At 39.6% G+C, this 25811-nt stretch overlaps 2 protein-coding genes across 3 annotated transcripts in view; both read right to left on the reverse strand.

The window, feature by feature from the left end:
* Positions 1-25580, reverse strand: part of RALGPS1 (Ral GEF with PH domain and SH3 binding motif 1) — a 377097-nt gene extending 351517 nt beyond the window's left edge. The window contains exon 1 of one of the 2 annotated variants that reach the window (XM_054007752.1): positions 25511-25580. The gene's annotated coding sequence lies outside the window, so the exon portion shown is untranslated. The remainder of the gene's footprint in view (positions 1-25510) is intronic. The other variant, XM_054007749.1, reaches the window with a different exon arrangement.
* ZBTB34 (zinc finger and BTB domain containing 34) lies at positions 1787-25592 on the reverse strand. The gene is made up of 2 exons (XM_054007754.1): positions 25511-25592; positions 1787-8059 (listed from the first exon to the last, which is right to left on the reverse strand). Exon 2 carries the CDS (start codon positions 8035-8037, stop codon positions 6538-6540), a length of 1500 nt encoding a protein of 499 aa, XP_053863729.1. The 5' UTR covers positions 8038-8059; positions 25511-25592; the 3' UTR covers positions 1787-6537.
* Positions 25593-25811: the final 219 nt, after the last annotated feature.

Raw genomic sequence — 25811 nt, forward strand, 5'->3', positions numbered from 1 at the left:
AACATTCTGCGCTCCTAGAAAATGCTCAGCAGGCAGTGCCACAGGAAGGAAGTTTCTCTATCCTCTTACCCAGAAAACAAATGTCAATGGAAATAACTAAACGTGTTGCTGCATTGTAGCAATTGTTGCAGCATGGCAGCCCTTTGTACACTCTTGTGCCAACAGTGATTTCTGCAAGCTGATGAACATTGTGTAATCTCAACGTCAGCTGTCTGTGCACATACTCTGCCTGCTATAAACAAGTCTATATAATACACAATACCATGTAGCTGAGGAATGTATCAGCCCTACGTGCAATACCCCACTCAGTTCCTGGGCTTGCTTCTGGAACTCTATTGCAGCACTAATGATGGCTGCTCTGTGCACTGAAGTAGAAGGAAATGTGGCAAAGATTCTGCAGAAACTGCTGAGTAGCTGCACAAGGTCCCATATACACAGCTTTAAATAGCTGCTGTACATCTCTCTCAACAGCTTCTAGGACCACTTGATGATACACAAACATTCCTTCTATAGTTAAAAGGAAACTAGTATGTTGATTAGACTTCCTTCCCCAATGTGTACAATAAACTTTATTTCCCCCTAGTGGAGACCACAGTAAAAGTTGTTTCCAGTTTGAGAAAGATTGCGAATTCCAGTCCCCACATTAACTACAAGAATGGAAAAAACAAATACAAGAGGATCTTGAGAGAATAGAAGTATGGGTGGCAAATACAACTAAAATCATCTTTGAAAACTATAGCCAGTAAATATGGGAGGAGACTCTAAAACAGCTATTCAAGAATACATCCTGCAGCTGCACCAGCATTAATAAAAATAAAGAGTTTACATATAATTAATTAACTCAGCCTCGCCTCCACAGAAGTTACAGCAGTAAATCTATCTCATACAGTGCTAATCCAATCAACTTTACTATGAGAAATTTCCTTTGTTCACAAGCATAACTCACATGCACAATGGAAATAAGTTAAAATCGTCACAATTCATGTGCACTAGTTGTAACGAAATAGCAGCATTTGTGTGTTGTAAGATTGCTGCCTGGGCTGCAGGCAAAAAAAAAAAAAAAAAAAATATCGCTTCTGCAAACTGCCACCCAAGGAAGGACTGGTCTGTCTCAGCAGATTAATGAAGTATGCCTTTGACTGATGGTGGATAATATTTCACTATTGGAAATCATTGGTGACATGGTACCTCCTTGAGCGTTCATCAGTCTAGCTGTGAAAGCAAGGTGTAAGGCATTGTTGGCCGACTTTAGATAGACTTGTCAAGTACTTGTCTACAATTGCTGTACACCCATATTTCTAATCTCACCTTTTTCTTTTGTTAGGAAATGAATTTTATACTTAAAGAGGTGTGTGGTGGCCTCTACTGCTCCATGAGGGCACAGAATGATATCCAACTGTGGAGGCAGAACATAGCTACTAACCTCAAATCTGTATGCAAAGTAAATTAACTGTAGACAGTAATAACCAATATTGAGAAGTTTCTTTTGGACGAGTTTTACATTTCTAGGATTCTATGGTAAGATGATATTTGACATTTCTAGGATCTATGATAAGTCATGCTCTCTGCAGCATGGTACCAGTCAGTAGGCTGCTGAGGACTGACTAGCTGGCTCACTAATGGTAGAGGAACTCCATGGAACAGATTTGCCTCTGGCATTTAAACAAAGGAACACCTTTATTAAATTGTAACCTTTTATATAGAGGTTTTATAAAGTGTGACATAGATGATGTGAGTCCATTAATATGTAAACTAAATACTTGAATTTAGACACTGACAACACTGGTTTGCTCTAGAAGCATTTTAATTTACAAACAGCAATTCCCATTGACTTATTATTTATACCATAAAAAAAGCAATGTACAAGCAAGAAACAAAAATTCATCAGAACAAAATAAAGCAGCACTGAAATATTCATGTCACAAATCTAAAACAAAATGAATACAAGTGTAAAATATCATTTGAATAAATATTTTAAAATCCATGCTATAAAATAATCCTTAATGGCAAGTTATTAGTTGTTACAGCATCAGCTTAGCTAGCTTCATTTACTTCATATGGTGATGAAGTGTGGAGTTGTGAGGTTACCAGTTTATATTGCAAGATAATGACACTGAGTTAAGTCATTCAAACTGTTCAAACATTTATCATAAAACAACTCTACAAATAATAAAAGTTATTTAAAAATACCATTATCTGTTAAGGGAAATAAACACTATTAACATTGTGCAAGGAAGTAGTGAGTTCTACTTCTAATCAGATATCCAACCGAAGTCTCGCAATACAAGTCCAAAGGTTGAATTCATAGTATACGTAAATTGGGGAGACAGCAATTTATTGTATCTGCTGTAGCAGTAGCTGCCTATACAAGCTATAAGCAAGCCTGCTCAGTTATCGATGCTTCACATCCTCTGAATAAAAACAGGAACAGAAATGTCTCAGGCTTACTCTGTTTAAAATTTGTATATAAACTTGCATAATTAAGTCAATATTAATTATAGGGATGGGTGAATAATACATTGGGCTTATAATTCTATTAAATATAATTATTCTGGCACTTGTTAAAAGATATGTAAGAAATGCACAATGGTTATACACTTTGAACATTTTGAATGACTTTACTGAACTTCTGGTTCAGTCACTGAGTATTTGAAAATTACAATTCATGAACAGATTCATATAAAGAATTTACACAATTCCCAAATACTTTCAAATATAAAATTTAATAAATAACCCTGACCAGTCTAAAAGCACCATTCAAGGGTAAATTTCCCTTGGAAAATAGATTAGGTGTTGCATATTTGAGTCCCTTTCAGTGGTTTCATGTGAAACCCTTTCCGAAATTGACAATAAAAACAATCACAGTAAACTAAAATAAAAGATTCAAATAAGATACTTTAAAAATGGTAAAGCTCATTCAAGCTCAATCTTTTCCAAGCCCCTGGTTGTATTCCTGCTATTCTTCCCATACTTCAACCTAAAGAAAAGTTATAACAGGCCTTACTCTTTTGGCTAGAAATAAACTGAAGGCTTCAGCATAAAACAATTCCTCATGCTTGGGAAGATTATAATATTAAAAAACTATAAATTTAGGCCTACAGTATATTCTGCTGAACAGTGAACAGACAGTATCCTTTATGCTATTAAATGTCACAATAAAATGCAGAACCATTCACGAGGCTCTGTTGACTACAGCTGAACTGAGACACTAAGGTATTTACAAACCTATTTTCTAAATGTATTTACAACTTTAATAGAAATTATATGGAAGATAACTGATAAGGAAAACTAAAATAACTGTTTGAAACAAACCACAATCATTAACAAAAGTATAAAATTCTTTGTTTTCACAGTTTGTAATAATAGGTTAAACATCTAGAGGAAAGGACACTGTCACTGTTTTCACATTTGTTTATGTAATTCAAAAGGTAGATCAAGAAGAGACTCAATTATGAACCGGCCTTATATGGTTTTATGATGTATTTTACTGCCAAATATTTCTTCACATCACTTATTTTTTTGACTTCTGCATTTATTGTAAATGAAATGTGTAAGTTCTGCGCTCACTTAAAACCGTACAGAAATAGGTACTGTACAGTACTTTCAAAGTCTGCTTAAAATAACTACACAAGATACTTTGTCTTGGTGAACTTGTGAAATGAACTTCAAGTGGATAATGTTTTATGTTTCATGGTAATGTTAATCCTGGCAAACCATCATGTGACAAGGCACAATTTAATTGCTGCTGCCAGATCTGAAGTTCATTTTCTACCAGATTCACACACTTTATAAGTTTAAATGTAATATTCAAAGATGCTCTATGCTTGCCTACATGTATGCATCCTTTGAAGCTCTGCTGAACCTTACAGTACTGTGTTATGGCTTGATAATTCTTAACACTGCTAGCAGTGGAAAGGGTAAATGTTATGCCAAAATGAATAGGAGCAAGTGGAACTTGCAAACTGTTGAATCATGATATTGTAGAAAAAGTGATTTCCTGCCCCTTAACAGTCCCATTACAATGTTTTGAACCTGAACCTGTACAATCAAAGTGATATATATTTTTGTCAGAGACAATTTTGGATAAGTCACTCTTTGGTAAAATCAAACCAGTTTAATAAATGTACAGATACAAAGAACTATATTTAAATAATGCTAAGACTGTGACACACTGACAAAGGTCAAGAAATACAAAGTTAACAGCCCTTTCCCTACTTGCCTCAACTCACACTACTATGGAAATAAGCCAACCCAAAGGCACCACAATACAAGTTTAAGATAAAGGGTCAAGCTTAACTCTACATTTCTTGGCTTTTCTATGTGTCTCAAACTTAATTTTACCAAAACACAATTGTTTGCATTTACTTAAAAAAACATTTATGTAAGAAAAAAACATTTAACTGAAACACCAACACGTGTTTAAATGGTAAACATGTAGCGATCTAGCCTCTCCTTGATGCACACAACTGTTTCCATTAATGGAAACAGGAGTTCTTCTGTTGCTTCAGGGAGGAACAAATCCCTTATTTAGGCAGTTTTAGGAGGAAAAGGCAGATTATGTACCCAATTTAACTAAAACTGCTCCTACAGAGCAGCTGGGGTTTATAGTGTACGTCTGTATTTAGTAACATTAATCCTTATTGCGTACTGACACAATATTAAGAGATAGTGTATTTTAAAAGTTACTGCACAAATATACCTCAGACTCGTGGACTAAGAGCCTGAAAAGTATTTAAAAATCCCACACAAAGTTATTTGAGTTATAGGAGCCCAAAAAGCATTACAAGCCAGCAAACTTACCTTTTTTGCTTTCCTGTAACCTAAAAATGAGCATTTGTTTTAAAAGTTTAATAGCATAATCACAAGAACATTAGCAATCATTGTGAAATGAATCTCAATAAAAAATATAGGCCCAAATCTACATAAAGCTTCATTCTTTTGTATTTTTAAAAACACGATTAACAGAACTGTACTTCCTTAATTCTGCCGATCAAGTAGAATTTTATACAGTAATGTTTGCCAGCCATGCTTTTGAGGTCTCTTTCAAAGCTATCATCTCATTGAACAGATTTTGCTTTTGTTTCACGGTTACCATTAGGTTTCACATTTACTATACTATACTGACCTAAGTTGATAAAAGGTAAAGATAGCACCACATAAGAACCAAAAAACAAAAACACATTTGGTAATACAAAACAATTTAGAGTATTTTTAAAGTTTTTGTTATTGGTGGTCTCTTTATGAAGAAAACATTAACCACTGAAATAATGGGGAAGCCATAGTGACTCTGTAATACTCACATATATAACAACAGACATATTGCTTGCAATTCCCATATAGTATTTTTACAACAACAAAAAAAGTACAAATTCCAAGTGCTGAGAGGTCACTTGGAACTGTAAGTAGGAAGTTACTATGCACCTGAAACAGCTCTCTGGGAAAAGATAAAATACTGCTTGGAAGTACTGTAGTTTAAACTACAACATCCCTTTCTGGCTAGTATTAGCCAACCATTTAGAACAATTAAGTTAGATTTAGTTACCTGGTATGTTTCTACAGTACGAAATGAAGGTAGATTCTGAAGCGAGTAAAAACACATTTAAAACCACAATGCTACTCTTGGGTTTGCTAGTATAACAATACAAGCTCTATAAAAAAGGTCAGCACCACAGGTTGTCCAGCTTGTACTCTAGACAACTAACAAAAACCCAAACAATTCAACCATAATTTAATAGATTTATGGCATTTGGTTTACATATCTGCTATAAAGCAAGGATACTTAAACAAGGTTATTCACTTTGCTCACTTTTGGACACAAAGTAATATTTTAATAAAATGAAAACCAAGTAACTTTCTTCTAAAAAAAGAAAAAAATATCCCAGCAAAGTCCTAGGTAGAGATGAGACTTAAGAGTAGAAAGCCTTGTACATTATATTAACTTTGACATACTCTTACATTCATCCCAACCAGAACAGGAAAAGTGAAAGTGTTTGTCATTTAGATAAGTTTGTTATATAGTTATATATAAAATTGCAAGCTACCAAAAAATAGCTATTTCAAAAACTAAAGACGTTTCATTGACACCTGGAGGGGACTCATGAGAAAACAGTGTTTCCCCATAGTGCTGCATAACCCCCATTATTGGGAATGGAAGTTAGGAAGCACAATGACGGAGAATATACCCTCTTAGTGTATCCATCAGGGTTGCTAGTCTTATTTTAATATCCTTCCCTGGTGGAATTTGTATCTTTCCAGATCAGCCAGTAAAGAACAATTTTAGCCTACTTCGGCCTCTGGACACCCAGAATACTATATCCTTTATACTTTAAGCATCTTCAAGAGTGAAAAATACCCAGCTTCCTTTGAAACAATGGACAATCATATAGCCTCCTTCAGAAACTGTTTTGACCAGATTTTCAAAAGGTCAGGAAAATTAAAAGACTGATATACCTGTACTGAAGACTATTAAAGAAGCAAAAATTTTAAAAATGCATTGATTAATGTGCTTTGTTAGGGTGGAACTTAGAACTTAGTATTTTAATCAGGCGTGTTAGACATTGTGTGAATTTCCATACTAGAATCCACAGCTTCAGAGGCTGAAGTGTCATTATCTATTTTCTGTTCAAGAAATGCTTCTGTTCTTTCTGGAGATTCTATCCTGTTTCTTACTTCTGCTACCCCAGGGTGATTTTTTCTTAAATGCTGATTTAGCGTCCCTTGGAAAGGAAAACATTTCCCACAGATCTCACAGCGGAAGGGTTTATCATCCGTGTGGCCACGAATATGATACTCAAGTTGGTCCTTGCGTGTGTATTTCTTCCCACAAAACTTGCACACAAAAGGGGTAATTCCCATGTGTAATCGCATGTGTCGATCAAGGCTCCCTTTCTGGTTGAAAGACTTTCCACAGTAAATACAAATTAACCTCTCATTGTATGGGTACCAATGACCTCTTGCATTTCTTTCCCGTGGACTGCTTTCATATCCTGGGTTACTCACTATGGTTTCACCATCAGCCCCTTGCATTAAGCCCTGAACATCACTATGTAAGTGACCAGCGGATACCCGTTTTTGGCGGGCACGACCTCCTCTGAAACAACTAAGCATGGACCTCGAAGGACTTGAATTACTCAGGCTTCCAAAGGTTTCAGACATGCTAGTAGCCTGGGATGAGGCATGGGAAAATGAATAAACATGTTGTAATACAGATCCATAGGAGCCTACATTTACTGCAACCACTTGCTCTCCATCAACCATTTCAGTATGGTATCCATCATCACCAAGTGAGGAGCTATCAGAACAACTTGGCCGGTCAGATTTTTCCATTTTAACCTTCACCTCTGCAATCTGGCTCTCCCTTACTATCAGGTCCCCTTGCTCAGGATCACCTTCAATCTGGATTTCATATTCAGAGACACTTCCACTGCTTCCTCGATCTGAGTGCCCTTCTTCGTGCAGACGACTGCGTAAAGTTTTCCCTGTAGTAGTTTCCATCCTTAGATCACTACCCGCTGTTGGTTGTGGCACCTGAGAGCAATAAGGAGGAGATATTTCGACAGGATTGGCAAAGTAGCTGCTATCTTTTACTCCATTGTGGCTTTCTTGAGTTTCTTCAGCACCTACAGTGACAGAGTCAACATCACCAACACTGATCTTTGAATGGATACTCTCCAATATCTGTGTGCACTTGTCAATGACGCACTGCATCTGTAGAAAGCTAGCTGCAGTTAGAAAACTAACAACATCCTTCAGCTGCAAGGACATCCTTCCAGTGTAACAAAATGAAAGTAACTGTTCAAAGACATTAGGGTTTTTAATAACTGATATTGATAAGCCACTCATGGTGCTCAATGCTGAATGATCACGGAAATATGGAGAACTGGCAGCTAGAACAGCTTTATGGGCTCTAAATGGCTGACCCTGAATATGCACAATTATGTCACATAGCTTCCCTTGCAGACGAAGCTCATTTAATTGGCTCAGAACAGTGTTGCTGTACTCAGGCACATCAAACTGAATGAAACTGCTGCTGTCCATTTCTACTGATGTAGAATGTAATCTGTGAAAGAAAACAAAAAGATATATAACTCAGGATTTATACATATTTTACATTTCAAAGATAAGTGCAAACACATGGTTAAAGTGTATGCTGTGTGTAATGACAAATTAATTCAAGTTAAAATAAAAGGTCTAAGGTACATCGTAAGGCCAGGAATATTTTTTACAAGCAGTTTGTCTCCTACTTACATCTTTGTCCACTGAATAATTGTCTCCACTATCTACAGTTCAGTGGCTCTCAAATAACAGGACACATCAATGGTTCTTCATAAGTGTCCACATCCAATCTAAAAGTAGCTTTATAACACAGGGATGCAATTTTTAATTTTAATTTCACATTTAAATTGGGGTGGAAAGGGCAACTTCTAATGGGGGTCCTGGAAGCTCTCCAAATTTTTGAAGAATAAATGTCAAAATCCATAATCAGTCAGTCGCAATCACAGCTTCAAGGGGAGATATCTCACTCTATTCATCCTAGGAAAAACAGATTCTGAAGCACAAGTTGGCAGCCCCCCAATCCACAGGCTGGGCTAGGGGTGGAGACAGGGCAATTCGGCACAGGAGGAGCTGGTACAAGTCACGCTCTGTGAGGGGGGGAAGAGAGGGTGTTCACTTTGCTTATGGAGGAGATTGGGCTCCTCACAACCACAGTATCCCATGACAGCAAGTCCCACCTATATACCATCAGACACCTGACATTGGAGTCCCACATACATCCACTGAGCTGTGCGTTTTCTGCTCCTCACATGAGACAGAAAAGCCATGACAGATCTCCTGCTTCATCGCTTCTCTAGCAACCAACACTTCCAGCCCCTTTGCCAATCACAGCTGCCATCCCTGAGCACTGGTGCCAATCAGTGGCAAAGGAGCGTGGCAATGGATGAGGTTAGAACAGAGCTGCAGTCAGACAGGCAGGTCCCTGGGGCTATGCCAGGTAGGTTAGAAAATGGAGACTCCAGGTTGCCCGCAGGGCTCTTGCCATGGAGAATTTCAGGTAGTACAGACACAGTCTGGGCCTGGAGCCTGAGCTGCTCACACAGCTATGAAGCATGGGTGGGGGGGGGGAATGACACTGTCCACCCTGCCCTACCCAAACGGCATCTCTGTTATAACATCAGTATCTGGCAGGAATGGCAGAACAAGATTAAGGAACCTGATTAATATTAAGCTGCCAGCAGGAGTCATAACCTCTCAAGTGCGTCTGGACCATAGAACAGGACACCATTCAGACTCCCAGCAGATATTGTTGCAGCACCGTGTGCTGCTGCTTGCCACTATGCCCACCCATGATTCAGCCGTCTAAAAGTAATTTTTCTGAAACACTTATTTCATAAACTGCAACACAGTCTTCTAGAGAGTTTGTTAAAGAAAACCACAAGCTTACAAATTGTTTACTTCTTGTGATCAGAACTTACTATACAGAAGAATTTTTAGTATCCATCACCAATACGCAGATATGCATTGTTAATATGCACTAATATACAGCCAAAGAGATTCATCGTGAGGATGTGTCTAAACACATTTAATAGAATAGAAGGTCATGTTATTGCAGTGTGCTGGTGAAGTAAGTCTTGTAGCATTATTTCCAGTGGTGACAGAAAATTAATCCCTAAAAAAATCACCTAGAAGGGTGGTATACGGTTTTATAGACTCACAGACTTTAAAGTCAGAAGGGACCATTATGATCTTCTAGTCTGACCTCCTGACAACGCAGGCCACAGAATCTCACCCACCCACTCCTGTAATAAACCCCTAACCTATGTCTGAGTTATTGAAGTCCTCAAATCATAGTTTAAAGACTTCAAGGTGCAGAGAATCCTCCAGCAAGTGACCCATGCCCCACGCTGCAGAGGCAGATGAAAAACCCCCAAGGCCTCTGCCAATCTGCCCTGGAGGAAAATTCCTTCCCGACCCCAAATACGGCGATCAGCTAAACCCTGAGCATATGGGCAAGACTCACCAGCCAGACACCCAGGAAAGAATTCTCTGTAGTAACTCAGTTCCCAGCCCATCTAACACCCCATCACAGGCCATTGGGCATATTTACCACAAATAGTCAAAGACCAATTAATTGCCAAAATTAGGCTATCCCATGTTACCATCCCCTCCATAAACTTATCAAGCTCAGTCTTGAAGACAGATCTGTCTTTTGCCCCCACTGCTCCCCTTGGAAGGCTGTTCCAGAACTTCACTCCTCTGATGGTTAAAAACCTTCATCTAATTTCAAGTCTAAACTTCCTGATGGCCAGTTTATATCCATTTGTTCTTGTGTCCACACTGGTACTGAGCTTAAATAATTCTTCTCCCTCCCTGATATTTATCCCTCTGATATATTTATAGAGAGCAATCATATCTCCCCTTAGCCTTCTTTTGGTTAGGCTAAACAAGCCAAGCTCTTTGAGTCTCCTTTCATAAGACAGGTTTTCCATTTCTCGGATCATCCTAGTAGCCCTTCTCTGTACCTGTTCCAGTTTGAATTCCTCCTTCTTAAACATGGGAGACCAGAACTGCACACAATATTCCAGATGAGGTCTCACCAGTGTCTTGTATAACGGTACTAACACCTCCTTATCTCTACTGGAAATACCTCGCCTGATGTATCCCAAGACCGCATTAGCTTTTTTCACGGCCATATCACATTGGCGGCTCATAGTCTTCTTGTGATCAACCAATACTCTGAGGTCCTTCTCCTCCTCTGTTACTTCCAACTGATGCGTCCTCAGTTTATAACAAAAATTCTTGTTATTAATCTCTAAATGCATGACCTTTTCACTATCAAGAGAATCCAGGTGTCTACTATACATATAGGTTACTGCACTAGCTATTTCTCAATGGGTCCATAGACAACGTATCTGATACAAAGGAGACTAGCAGCATATACTTGACACTTCTCTTCCCCCGTTTCCACTTTCCCAATATTTCAACTCCTCAGAAATTACTTACAAAATTTATACTGAAAATATTAAAGGTCTGGAATTAGAATCGCAAAAGCAAGGAAATTCCAAATGAAGGTGACATTTCATTCTTAATCTGCACTTCTTATTCTGGGAATCAGAGGTGTTCAGCCACTGCTAAACTCACATACCATGCGTGCCGCAATACTCAACGCAAAAAAAAGGTGTTAAGGATTGACTTTCAACAATCTTTTAACTTCCTTCCTTTTGTGGTTTTCAGCCTGTCCCCTATTACTATTTGCAGATTATACATATGCATTTGAAATTATTATTTTCTTGCTTCCCTTTATTTCAGGGTATCTGTTTTTCATATTTTGTCTAGACATTTCAGATTTTATTGGGATATTAATTGTTCTCTTCTAATCCCATTTGTAGATCTTGAGTAGCAACAATAGTACAAAGGAACAACACTATCTAGAAAGTCAAAAAACTCCCCCCAAACATTCTCAACTTTTTAACATGTGTCTGGAAGTGTTGTTCAAAGAGGCTCCATAGAAAAAAAGTTTCAAAGTACAAAAACTAAACAGAAAGGCATTTCTGCAATTTTTCGCTAGAGAGATATTACTGAGAAAATACAAATAAAACCACAAAAGGAGAAACGCTTAGTTAACCAATGATCCCCTCCCTTCAACTGCTTCCACAGCACACACCACTTTCCAATACTGTCATTGATCAGATGACCACAGCATTCAAATTGCTTTAGTTATTTCTTCTCTTTTCCTTCTAAAGTCCAAATATATTATACATCCATTGCACCTGGTTTCTCTAGCAGGAGAAACCAGAATCCCAAGGTCAGTATTACTTATTGGCTTCACATAGAAGACACATCAATCAAGATACTTTAATTTACCACTGGATTTACCTTCTGTTTATATCTTAAGTTATGTACTGTAATGAGAGATATGAAAGATATGGAATCTAATTTAAATTACACAACAGCTAATGAACTCTCCTAAAAAAAAAAAAAAAGGTTTCAGAGTAACAGCCGTGTTAGTCTGTATCCGCAAAAAGAAGAACAGGAGTACTTGTGGCACCTTAGAGACTAACAAATTTATTAGAGCATAAGCTTTCGTAGAAGTGGGCTGTAGTCCACGAAAGCTTATGCTCTAATAAATTTGTTAGTCTCTAAGGTGCCACAAGTACTCCTGTTCTTCTTTTTTCTAAAAAAAAAAAACTTAACATCCACCAGAAGCAGACAGCAAAGTGAAACCTGCTAGAAGGTGCCATCCCCCACTTAACCCTGCTTGTAGTGGGGTGGACTACCCCACTCCCTGAGAGTATGGGCTGCGGCAGGCCAGTGGGCCTGCACAGACAGGGAGTCAATGGGAGAAGAGCTTATTGAGAGCCAATCAGGGCCCAGATTGGAGGCAGCCAATCAGGGCCAGGCTCAGCCCTCTAAGAAGGCTGCCCAGGAAGGGAGCAGTCAGTCTGTCCCAGGCCTTTGAGAGAGGAAGGTCTGTCTCCAGAGCTGGGAGACTAGCACCTGGGACAGCACAGTGCTGGGCAGGCCTGCGGGAGCCGAAAGGAACTCCAGCCCGGTGTCTGCCATGCTGCAGGCCCTGAGGGGAAGGGCCTAGCTGGTGCGAGGGGCCGAAGGGGAAATGGCCCAGGGACGTGGACAGACGGAGGGAGAGGAGGAGGAGGACAGGACGGCTGCCACTAGAGGTCCCTGGGTTGGGACCCAGAGTAGTGGGCGGGCCTGGGTCCTCCCCCTTTCAGTACACCCAGCCATCGGCCGTAGGGAGCGGCCATCACAGACCCACCAGATCCCTGACAAGACGGGATTAGACTCAGAGGGTGTAGTTGGACATGGTGGCTGGAATGTAGTACTGCTGATCACCCAATCCCCGGAAGGGGGTGTGGATAGACTGAGGGGCACTGCCGGAGGGCAGTGGTCTGGAAGAGGACGCCGCGAGTTGGAGAGCGACGTGGGCTCAGAAGCCAACCAAGGGCGAGAAACAACGGGCGGGACACCACCGAGAGAGGGCGCTCCACTGGACTGAGCTAATTCCCAGAGGCAACCAGTAGGAGGTGCTGCGGTGGCAAGTCCCAACACTGTTACACTGCTACACACAATCATCTTCACAGGTGGCAGCACTTCTCTACATCAAGATAGCAGGGCAAGCAACATCTGAAATCAAATAGAATTTCAAAGAAAATGCAGTTTATTGTTTTTCCTCTCTTTCTTTTAAAAGTGACTCCAACCCCTGCTTAGCTTGAGGTTAAGATCACTTCAGAATTATAGGTTTCAGAGTAGCAGCCGTGTTAGTCTGTATATGCGAAAAGAACAGGAGAACTTGTGGCACCTTAGAGACTAACAAATTTATTTGAGCATAAGCTTTCGTGGGCTACAGCCCACTTCTTCGGATGCACAGAATGGAACATATGTTGAGGACATATATACATTATATATATATATATATATATACATTATATATATATATATATATATATATATATACATACACACACACACACACACACACACACACAGAGCATGAAAAGGTGGGAGTTGTCTTATCAACTCTGAGAGGCCAAGTAAGAGAAAAAACATTTTAAGTGATAATCAAGATAGTACAGACAGTTTGATAAGAAGTGTGAGAATACTTACATGGGGAGATAGATTCAATGTTTGTAATGGCTCCGCCATTCCCAGTCTCTATTCAAGCCTAAGTTGATTGTATCTAGTTTGCATATCAATTCAAGTTCAGCAGTTTCTCCTTGGAGTCTGTTTTTGAAGCTTTTCTGTTGCAAAATTGCCACCCTCCGGTCTGTTATTGAGTGACCAGACAGGTTAAAGTGTTCTACTGGTTTTTGAATGTTATGATTCCTGATGTCAGATGTGTGTCCATTTATTCTTTTGCGTAGAGACTGTCCAGTTTGGCCAATGTACGTGGCAGAGGGGCATTGCTGGCACATGATGGCATATATCACATTGGCAGATGTGCAGGTGAACGAGCCCCTGATGGCATGTTTTTTTCAGAATTAGTCAGACATTTTCCTACTCCATTTGTCCAGCAGCCACTCTGTAAGGCCTGCTACATAGATTTAGGAAACTAAGTTTATTAATAATGTAAGGCATATTTAACAAATCTAATATACTTACCATGGTATTCTAGCACCATGTACTAGCAAGAAACAAGGGGAAAAATGGGACCAAGGAAAGGTTAAAAGATTACTTGATTGCAGTATAGAAGTACCTAGATGAGGAGAATATTTTGGATAGTACAGGGCTCTTCAATCTAGTAGAGAAAAGCATAATATTATCCAATTCCTGGGAGCTGAAGCTAGACAAATTTTGACTAGAAACACAACATTCAGTTCTCCCCTGCCACTCTTAAGAAGTGAGGACAATTTCCCTTTGGAACAGTTTACCAACAGATATGGTGGATTTTCCATCACTTGAAATCTTTATTTTAAAGATTGGATATCCTTCTGAAAGATCAACCATAAGTTATGAGCCTCATGCAGGAACTACAGGGTGAAATTCTATAACCTGTGTTATGTAGGTGGTCAGACTAGATCAGAATACCAGACTTTAAGGCCAGAAGGAACTAAGCTACTGGCACAAGGGTAACGTTTTACCTGTTTATTTCCAGTTTTACTTTGTTGGCCTATACTTCTAATCATTAAACAACCAGTCTGAAAAGGGTCCCTGTGTTGATTTCAATGTTTTCTGAAAAATTTAAGGTTTTGTTTTTAAGAAGTTTTCAGCCCTTTTGTTTTCTGAGATCACTTCCCATACACAAACTGATACTACACTGCTACCTTCCTGTGTCTGTAGACAGACTGAAAAAATAGCTTAAACATTTTACTTTAATTCTGGTCCTTAACATAAATGTGAGGGAAGGAAACAAAAGAGATCACTCTAGGGCAGTGGTCCTCAACCTTTTTCGTCTGGCGGGCGCCAGATGACGAGCCACGGAGGACCGTGGCGGGCGGACGAGCATCCGCCGAAATGCCACCGCCAAGTGGCAACGTCAATAGGTGTCACCGCCGAAATGCCTGTTCTCACTTTCAGGTGACATTGTAAACAAGAAGAGGGCAGAGTTATCTCCTGCAAATGAAAACAAACTTGTTTGTCTGAGCGATTGGCTGAACAAGAGGTAGGACTAAGTGGACTTGTAGGCTTTAAAGTTTTACTTTGTTTTATTTTTGAATGCAGTTATCTTTTGTACACAATTCTACATTTATAAGTTCTATTTTCATGATAAAGAGATTGCACTACAGTACTTGTGTTAAGCAAATTGAAAAATACTATTTATTTTATCTTTACAGTGGAAATATTTATAATAAAAAGTAAATATCAAGTGAGCACTGTACACTCTATTCTGTGTTGTAACTGAAATCAATATATTTGAAAATGTGGAAAACCAAAAAATATGTATATAAATAGAATTCTATTATTAACAGCATGATTAAGCACATGATTAATCTTTTTAATCACTTGACAACCCTAATACATATAACTTCCTCCATTAAATTTCCTGCTTAATTTTTAAAATATGTTCAATTAACAAAAGACTTAAAAATTGTAATATCTGGAACAGGGCGTACCTACCCTGCACTGGTTCCACAGAGGTTAATCACACTCTGTGGGCTGAAGAAGCCATGCCCTCTTGCCCCTGCTGGGCATGCTCAGACTGGAACCAGTGTATAAAAGGGAATAGCTAAGGTTAGTCTTGGCTGATCACAGAGGAGACCAGGTGTGTGTTGCAGGGCTCCTACCAGGAAGCTGCCAGGTGGACACCCAGCTGGCTGCCGAGTTTGTCGGAGAAGAGACTGCTGAGGCATGAGATTGCTGTTACTGGAAATCAGGGTAGGAAGTGACCCAGGGATCAGGACTATAGCAACAAGAGACTGAGACTGATCACAAAACTACTGGTTCCTTGGGGCCTGGTGGAGAAGGGTAGCCTGGATCCCTCTACCACAACTGCACCCACCACCGGGTGCAGTCACACCCCTGAAGTGGCGGGCTTTACTATCAAAGGACAGCTTTGACTCTGGCCACTGGGCCATGCTGCCCTGAGCAGAAGGGCATCTCTACTGACTCTGGCCATTGGGCCACATGGCCTTGAACTAGATGAGACAAACAGACTCTGGTCACTGGATCCCGCTGCCCTGGCAGCCAGCACCACTACACTGACACAAGACAGTAAGCCACTTGAGCTGTTGAATCCCCATTTTGTTTCCCCCATAATCCAACAACCCGTGACTGGGTGTATCTACCCTGCGACAACATCCAATTACAGTACATACTAAATCACTAACACAATTAGTCTATGCCAAAAAAGTTATAAAAATAAGCAAACAATGCTTCTACTTTGCATAATCAAATTGACAAAATGGGTCAGAAAAAATGACTATTAGAAAGCAATGGCAAAGTTTCAGAGCAGCGGTAAAGATTAAATTTTATCATTTGCTTTCCACAACCCTAAAACTTTCTGATTTCTATAGTCTTCTAATGGAAAACACTACCTAATGCAATCCTACTTTGCAGCAAGCTGGGTCTTTATTGGAAAGTAAAGAGCTGTACTAATGAGATGGAATTCCTGGAAAGAAGAATCCCAATCAATGAATGGAGATATTCCAATAGGGACAGATAATGCTAAAATCTTTGAATTTCTAGAATATTGAATCTTAGATGGTGAAATATTTCTTATATATACAAACTTACTACCTTTAAGAAAAACATGTATGCTACCAAAATGTAGGAGAGAAGTCTGAAATATCCATTTTAAATCATTTAGAAAACTATTTTAGGTATAGTCTTGTGTATTAATTATATATAATACAGTGCAAGGAGTATGTCAGGTCTTCACTAGAACAGATTTGCTGTTATTCCTATGATGGCACACTCTCCTAGTGCAGACTCAACTTATAACAGGGCCCCGAAAAAAATAAGCTATACTGGCAAAAACACTCTTGCCAGTAGACTGCCATCTACACTAGGGCTTTTGACACTATACACCACTGACATTGCTATACTGGCAAAAGACTTGAGTGTAGTCCTGGCCATATTGCCACTGCCATGTAGTTCTAGGAACTAAAACAAAATATTCACAGATTTTGAGGCCATAAGGGACCATTGCCTGCATAACACAAACTGAACCACTTCACCAGTAATTTATAGATCAAGACCATAATTCCTTGTTGAGCTGCAGTATGTCTTTTGAAGATATTCAGCCTTGATTTAAAGGCCTCAAGTGATTGCAGAATCCACCATATACCAAGGTAAGTTGTTCCAATAGTTAATTACCCTCACTGAAAAGAAGTGCACTCTATTTCTCGTCTAAATTTGTCTATCTTGAGCTTCCAACCATTGGGTTTTGTTATGCCTTTTTGTTAAAGAGCTATCTACTATCAAATATTTTCCTCCATGTAGGTACTTGCAGGCTGATCAAGTCACCAGTTAACCTCCGGAATAAGATTAACAGATGAAGCTTCTTAAATCTTTCACTATAAGGCATGTTTTTCAGACCTTGAATAATTCTTCTATAGCTTTTCTGACACCTTTCTAATTTTAAGATCGTTTTTGAAGCATGGACACCAGAACTGAACACAGTGTTCCAGTAATGTCTCACTTATGCTATAAACAGGAGGTGACACCACTTCCTTACTCCTACTTGCTATTCCCCATCTTATACATCCAAGGATCGCATTCGCCCTCTTAGCTAATGCCTCACACTGCCTAACCTTATGGTTCTATAATGCCATCCACCAACATAGTATCTTGAGTGCACCAGGAGCTTATGTTCCATTGGTTATCTATCATAACCCTACTTCTTAGGACAAGGTTAACATTATTTCAGATAAGAGTAGTTTCTTAAAGTAACAAACAAACAGCAAGGTCTACAAAAAAAAATCTCATTTTTCAATTTAAAATAGTGAAATCAATAGAAGGTGATGTAATATACTTGGTATTTAATTTTCATGCCTATAATGGTAATAGCAGGAAAGCATTGTGTAACTACTATATGGAGCCACACACTTGCCAAGCTCATATTTAATTTCTGCTTTTAAGTCTGCACCTGTTTAGTTTCATTCACTTGCTGATACATACCTGTCTGTTAAAACTGTTTGTGAATCATATAAACTATAATCACATATTTAAATATATGGAAGCCAAAACCTTGCCATATTTGATTTTTAAAGATCATCATTAATATAACCATAGGCAAAAACATTAAAACAACATGTGGTTACTGCTGTAACTAACGTGTAAAAATAACATTTCTAAGTATTTCTCTCAGTCCTAATCAAAATTTAGACTGAACTGTCATCAACTGTAACCTCATACTTTGTTTTGAAGAAAAAAAATGCTCCCGTAACACTGAGATTGATCAGAATCAGAATGCTGTAGCCAAAGTGTAGGAGAAAGCTGAAAGAAAATAGTATGTTGTAATGGATATTCATGAAGACCTCATCTTAACTTTAAAAGATTTGAGTGCTTACTCCACTAATTTTTTGGAATCTGAAAGAACTTTTTTATGCAATCTGACATCTTATACACCACTACTATCACCTATGAGGACTTTTCAGTGTTTTTTCATTTAGAAAGATGACACTTTGGGCACTATGATCAGTGCTGAAAGTTTTTTAGAGCCAGATCCTCAACTACAGCTGGACTAGAAAATTAGCTTAAAGCTCACCTTTGCATTCCTCCAATCTTGCAGCTGCTATGGGCAGTCACCAGGTTAGAGCTGCCTACAGGCTGATTTAATTTATGCAAGCTACTAAAAGGGCAAAGCAGTTGAAATTGCAGCCAGAAATTGGTGCAGTATAGGGCTCCTTACTAGGCCCCCTTTTCTTCAGTCACATCTCTTATGTCAGTCCTGGAGAGCAGGATTGTGTAGGAGCCTCTATGCCAGCTCTATTCCACTGAAGGATTCCCCATCTTGCACTGGGGTGATCCTCCCAGGCCTTTATACACTGGCTTTATGGAGAGAATCTGCTAACAGTGTGACACAAAGGGTCTTTGCTGTGTCAATGAATCTGGCCCTCAGTTTTGTAAGAACATAAGAAAGCCATACTGGTCAGACCAATGGTCCATCTAGCTCTGTATCCTTTCTAGCCCAGTGGCTCTTCTGCAATTAGTAAACAAATAGCATTTTATTAAGGACTGATCTTCCTGGAGAAAACAGCTTCTTGCAGGCCAAAAATAATTCAATTGTCGTATTTAACCACAAAGCACTTGTACTTCACTTTATATTAAGTATACTATAAATATATAGTATTGCCCACTTTTCAGCCATTCTTAGGTTTAAGCTGCCATTTTCCAGGAGATCTTTTGTCTTTAGTCTTTCAAAAAGCACTACAAACTGTAGTTTATTTCTATATAATTCAAATGAAATAAGTAGAACATATTGATTATATATATTTCAAAAACTATTTCACTAAATACACCTCTACCTCAATATAACGCTGTCCTCGGGAGCCAAAAAATCTTACCGCGTTATAGGTGAAACCACGTAATATCGAACTTGCTTTGATCCGCCGGAGTGCGCAGCCCCGCCTCCCCGGAGCACTGCTTTACCGCATTATACCCAAGTTTGTATTATATCGGGTCACATTATATCTGGGTAGAGGTGTAAAGGGACTTTTCCAGACGATTCACACAATTAATAAATGTTCAGAATAAAGTCTTGGCTACTTTGGACCCATGCACTTAAAACAAGTTCTATAAGGGATAGCTGTATCTATATATAAACACAAACACACACCCATACATACTTCTATGGAATTCATATACTGCAGCTACACCCCAGACCGATCCTATTCCTTCCTTGTAAACCACAGAAGAAAAGGATGAATGATTGGAAGAACCCTTCTTCAGAACACCTTTTTAAGCTTACCGGAACAGATAAACTGCTACAAAATATTAATCTTAGTGTATTGATTATATTTGTCTAGAGGTCTGGCATAATATGCGAAGTTTTACTCTAAATTGCACAAATGAGGACTAATATTTAAGAATTGCTGTACGTGAAGGCAAAGGAGTGCTGAGGTAATCAAACACCTACTGAAATCATGTCTGAATGACCAAATTCAAAAACAGGTAACCTGGCAGCAGATCACCTCTCTACTCAAAAGTTCCCTATTATGCTTCATATTTATCAATGTGTGTCAAACTTTGTCAACTGGAACTTCCAAAGAAGATTCCAGGAGACAAGGCAATAAGATGACAGAGAAATTTTTAAAAAATTGTACTGAGGAATTATATGGTGATTTAAACTAGGGGTTCCCAAACTTGGCTCGTGACTTGTTCAGGTTAAGCCCCTGGCGGGCCACTAGATGCTTGGTTTACCTGAGCGTCCACAGGTATGGCCGCTTGCAGCTCCCAGTGGCCGCGGTTCGCCGTTCCCGGCCAATGGGAGCCGCGGGAAGTGTTTCAGTTGTTCATTGTATTATAAAATCTGTATCCTGGAAGTTAAAGCTGTGCAAGTGTCAATTTTTAAACTGTTAATCTAAAGGGGATACATACCACTTGTGGGACAATTATGGGCTCTTAAATATAGAGTCGTTTTTTTGTTTGTTTATTTTTTAGACTTTGGCATCATTAGCAGAGAAAATAATTGATCCATTTTACTTCAGAGAGTGCCTGGTATGGGATATTATTGGTACAGACACACCTCGTAACTGTTCCTCATTTCAAGGGAAAAAATATCACTCATTTTTGTCCCAGAGTTACTTTCATTCTTCACAAACCTAGTGTCCCATCACTTATTTTTTAAAATTATTTATGTCAGAAATAAAGAATCATTAAACCAAAGTTAAATAAATAATTAATTTACCCTAAACGAATAAATCCCACAACAATTTCTGCATGAATTTATTTGTATCCTTCATTTTGAATCTCTCCTATTTGGGCCTTGGCAAGTTGCAAAGTACGGTTACAAAAAACAGAGTACAAAAATATAGAATTCTGATCTCAGTACAAGTAACAATTTATTGTGAATCACTAAGAAAGTCAACAGGATCTGGAGTTAGCCCCTTCGTACAGAACGATACCACAACACTACTGAAAAATGCTGCAATTTAGTTCAGTAACATTCTGCACTTTTCACTGTTGTACTAAAGCTTCATTTTGTTTACACTTTCTCTATAGCACAGAATGTAGTTTTTCTCTGTATCTTTCATACTTAAGGGAACATCAAAGCACTTTATATTGTACCGTGTTAGATACTGGCAAACAGAGAGCCACCCTGCACATAAAAATTCCTCACACTCCTTGGATGCATGAATGCCACATACTGACAGGGGGAACACTGGTCATGACTCCAGGCTATTCCCTGAACTTTTAAAAGAGATACAGTACCTTCAATTGCTATCTCATCAGCCACACAAATAGGCAGAAATGGTCTTGGCTTAATGTCATTCAAAAGGACTACACCTGTAATATGACAATACTGCACCGCCAGCATTAAGAAGGAAATATATAAAGTCTCTTAAGACTAGAGGAATATAGAAGTTTGTGGTGTATTTCATAACAAATTTGATTAAGCATCCTTTCTTGACATAATTGGGGAAAAAATCCCATGTCTCAAAACCAAACACAGAAGTCAAAAGATGCCAAATATTTTCTTTCTATTGTTAAGAAAGGTGTACAGGTCACAACACATACAGACCCCTTAAGCTTCCCACAACACAAGGCACTGAGACAATGAACTAAAAGTCCACTTGGCAGGGGTCAAAAGTTACACTTTCATGGTTTTTGATGTACATGTAACAGAGGACAACTTGAAATAAAATTTGTACGTGTTGTGGTTTCGAAAGTTCTCTCCTGGAATCAGTAAATTAACATGCTTTTGTTTAGGACAGATGGAACCATATTGTCTCTTGTAATTGTAAGGCTACATAACTGGACAACAATTTAAATCATGCCTCTCCCCTATTCCCCAAAAAACCTCCAATCCCAACTCCTGAGAAAAAGGAGCTGACAGAATACCAGGCGTAGGAAATGCTGCAGTATCCAGTCCCTCCATTTTTGTGCGCAGGCAGGGTATTGAAGATTATAAATTTCAGAGAGAAAAATTCTTGTTAATTTCAATCTTCTGCCCAATAGGAACTAAAAAGGGAAATAGTAGAGAGAGACACACCACGTGTCCTCATCACACACATTCAGAACAGATCCAACACTTTAGTGGTAAGCCCTCTATCAGAGGAGCCATAAAAATTACATATTATTGCTAGCCAAAAAACAAGAATTCCATTTTGCAAAACAGATTTAGCTTTTACACTGTTTCCATTCCACATTGGGATGAAACCAAGACCTTTTAAAAATGTTCATGATAAAACATGAGACGACACCCCCTAATAGGGAACACCTCAGTGAGACCCTGGACATACAGATGCATGCCCCTGGCCAATGTTCTCTTCACAGTTAAAATCTTTTAGTACAGGGATTTGAACCTAGGTGTCTCACATCCCAGGCGAGTGCCCTCCCAAGAGAGCTATAGCCATTTTTGGGCTCTCTCTCGCTCATTGGAGCTGTTCTAATTTGGATTATAGTCACATAGTTAATTTATGCAGTGATTAGGTTCAAGCTCCTGTTCCAAATCATCAAGCACAGCAGGGACATGAACCTGGTTCTCCTACATCCTAGGTGAGTGCCCTAATCACTGGGTTATTGGCTATTTTAGGTAGGGTGACCAGATGTCCTGATTTTATAGGGACAGTCCCGATTTTGGGTTGTTTTTTATTTCTTATATAGGCACCTATTACACCCCACCCCCTTCCTGATTTTTTACACTTGCTATCTGGTCACCCTAATTTTAGGGCAGTTCCCTCTTACACCAGAAATTCTATGCTGGACTTAAGAAACCTTCCCAATGAAAGTTTTACCAAAACCAATAACTTCCATGAAAAGTTCCAGTTTGACAAATCAACATTTTCCAGCAAAGTTTTTGAAAAACTGAGTTTTGTTGAAAAAAATTCCCACCAGCGCTAGTAATTTGAACAGTTAGTTAAAAATGTTAGCCCTGTTGTCTTTAAAATTACGCTATTAAAGGTTGAGTGCTTTTAGTTATTAAACTAGTAAATTATTAGATTACAAATGCACTATACCTTGCAATGCACCGAGAACAGTGTGGCATCTAGACATAGCAATTGGGACACTAGAAATATAGAAAATTTTAAGGTTTCAGAGTAACAGCCGTGTTAGTCTGTATCCGCAAAAAGAAGAACAGGAGTACTTGTGGCACCTTAGAGACTAACAAATTTATTAGAGCATAAGCTTTCGTGGACTACAGCCCACTTCTTCGGATGCATATGCATATAGTCCACGAAAGCTTATGCTCTAATAAATTTGTTAGTCTCTAAGGTGCCACAAGTACTCCTGTTCTTCTTTTTGAGAAAATTTTAAGACTTCTTCTTTGAGCAATATTACAACACAGAAAGTACTTCTGAAATAAACACATGAGGACTGCTTTCCTCCTTATTGCTGCTATGTACATTGCTGGCTCATATAAAAATGATTGTAGTGAAAATAAACAGGTAACGATTCGAAGACTAGGAGACAACAAACTTTTCATGATCAAGTCAAGTTTCTGATTTTAGCTCAAAAAGTCAGTTTACATGTAAACCCAGATATATGTACACATCTAATTCCAATAACAGCAATAATCATATCAGTGAAAGGCTGGAAGTAACTAAGATCTGGACACAAAGGTTAGGTGCCAGACAAGTACAACATATACATCGGAACCATAAATGGCCTTTGAAATCAGCAAAATATTTAACAAATAATCAACTGTGTAGTCTTCATTTTGTGCACATATCTGAGCACTTATGCAGTCACCAACATTTCCATTTTCACCATTTATAGTCAAGTATTCAATGGTTCCTAAATCACAATTATAGCAATCTTTGTTCCAAATTTGAGAAACCAGATGTTTTAACAAGCCACTGGCAACATGGAAGACAATTCTGTTAGCACAATCTGTTTTGGAAAATACATATCCTTTACTTTGTCAAAGCTAAACTGTGAAATAAATTATGTTTAATATTTGATATTACTATAAATGAAGAATATGTAATTAACGTCAGAGACATGTTTGGCTGGTTTTCTAATTTCTCATGTACAGCTAATAACTTTTTACATTTTATAGAATTACACATCAGTCATTATTTTCTTGCTGTAACAGTGTTTTAAAGCAATGAAAATTAATGAAGTTAGCCATCTATTTAGGTATTTATAACAAAATCATCACTACAGTACATTAAAAGAACATAACATCCATCTGTACTTTCCATGTCAGTACCTTCCATCTCTCCCTTGTTATATCACTTTCTTCTAATTCGATGTTTTTTAATTATTATTATTCAACAGTCTCCCTAAGACCTTTAGACTGGCCATTCTACAGCTGTCATTAAGGGGGGAAAGGGATGGCAAAGTGTGGACTCTTTCTGATCTCAGATGGCTGCCCAAGTCCTGACACTTTCACCCACAACCATGTCTGCCACAATGTCTCTCTACTTTGCAATGGGTTCTACTGTAGCTATTTTTAACTAAGTAGTGGTGGCCTCCTTTCCTCACCTTTAAAATCTAGTAGTTTGGATTTTATTACAGACTGCTCTCCAAGTTCGGAGGGGAGAGGGAGAAACGGGGCTTTAAAAATAAATACAAACTCAGCAAGCTTATTTTTCTCTATGTTCCTGCAATAAACTAATGTATGCATGATGGAAGGTTTTTAAAACTGCTTTAGACATTTTTTCCCCCAAAGGGAAAAACAAGGGTCTATCTAGACTAAAATTAACTATAGTTTTAAACTCTTCAAAAGAAATGTTTAGTCTGTGTGTCTGTCTACCCTTAAGCATAAGAAGTTCTATACCAGCCAGTATAAAAAATTCTCATGGTAGCCAGAGGGCACTATATGAAAATATTAGCTTTACAGAAAGCTTCAATATTTATAACCCACCGCCTCCGAATTTTCAGGCCAAAATTAAACTAACTCATCCATGTAAATGATATGCTGGATATGCTGAGCAGGCTCCTCCAAGGAAGAGCGCGCAGTCAGGACACGAGAACGCTCCCCGGGAAGCTGGGAGGTCAGGCTCTACGGGAGCACAATTAATTGGACAGTTACTAATTTCGTGCTCACTGAGCTGCCTGTGCCCCGGAGTTTCCACACGGCATTTCTGGAAGCCCAGACCCCCCCGCCCCGGCAAGCGGGAGGATTAGTGTCAAGGAAGGTGAAGAGGAAGGGGGAAAAGCAGCCAGCGAGCCCACCCAAGGGCCGGGACCGTGAAGCCAGAGCCTGCAATGCTGCCCATCCGCCTCGTCCGAAGCAGCCCTGGGCGGCGGGCCGCAGGCGCGGGGCTGGAGGGAGAACACGCAGCGCCCATCCTCGCCCTGCCCCGGGGAGGAGCTGCCCAGGGACCCCTGCCCGCCTGGGGAGGCCTGGGCTCCCGCCGCGGGGGCTGCTGCTCCAGGGGGGAGAGGGAACGCGGCCTGCCCCAAGGCCCTCGGGCCCCGCCCGCCGCGAGCGGCTCCTCACCTGGGGGTGTCGGGGTCTCTCACATGGCGGGTGCCCAGCCCGGCCCGCTCCCTCTCACCGCCGCTTCCCGCCCGCTCCCACAGCTAATTGCACCCGGAAGTGATTCCTGAGCGGCACTTCCGGGTCACCCGCAGACCGAGCTGGGTGAGGGCCTGGTGGCTCCCCTGGCCGAAGGGCGGGGCCCAGCCCGGCGGCGCGTTTCCCTTCGAAACGGACCGAGTCCCGACACGTCGGCCCGCCTCCCCCTCACGCGCCCGGCAGCTGGCCCAGCGGTTCCCCAGCTAGGCCCACGCCCAGCCGC

The sequence above is a fragment of the Malaclemys terrapin genome, chromosome 17, assembly GCF_027887155.1.
Source record: "Malaclemys terrapin pileata isolate rMalTer1 chromosome 17, rMalTer1.hap1, whole genome shotgun sequence".
NCBI classification, from domain to species: Eukaryota; Metazoa; Chordata; order Testudines; family Emydidae; genus Malaclemys; species Malaclemys terrapin.

Excerpts from the sequence above, each read along its gene's own strand:
- ZBTB34 (XM_054007754.1), bottom strand. The coding sequence starts at position 8,037 with ATGGACAGCAGCAGTTTCATTCAGTTTGATGTGCCTGAGTACAGCAAC.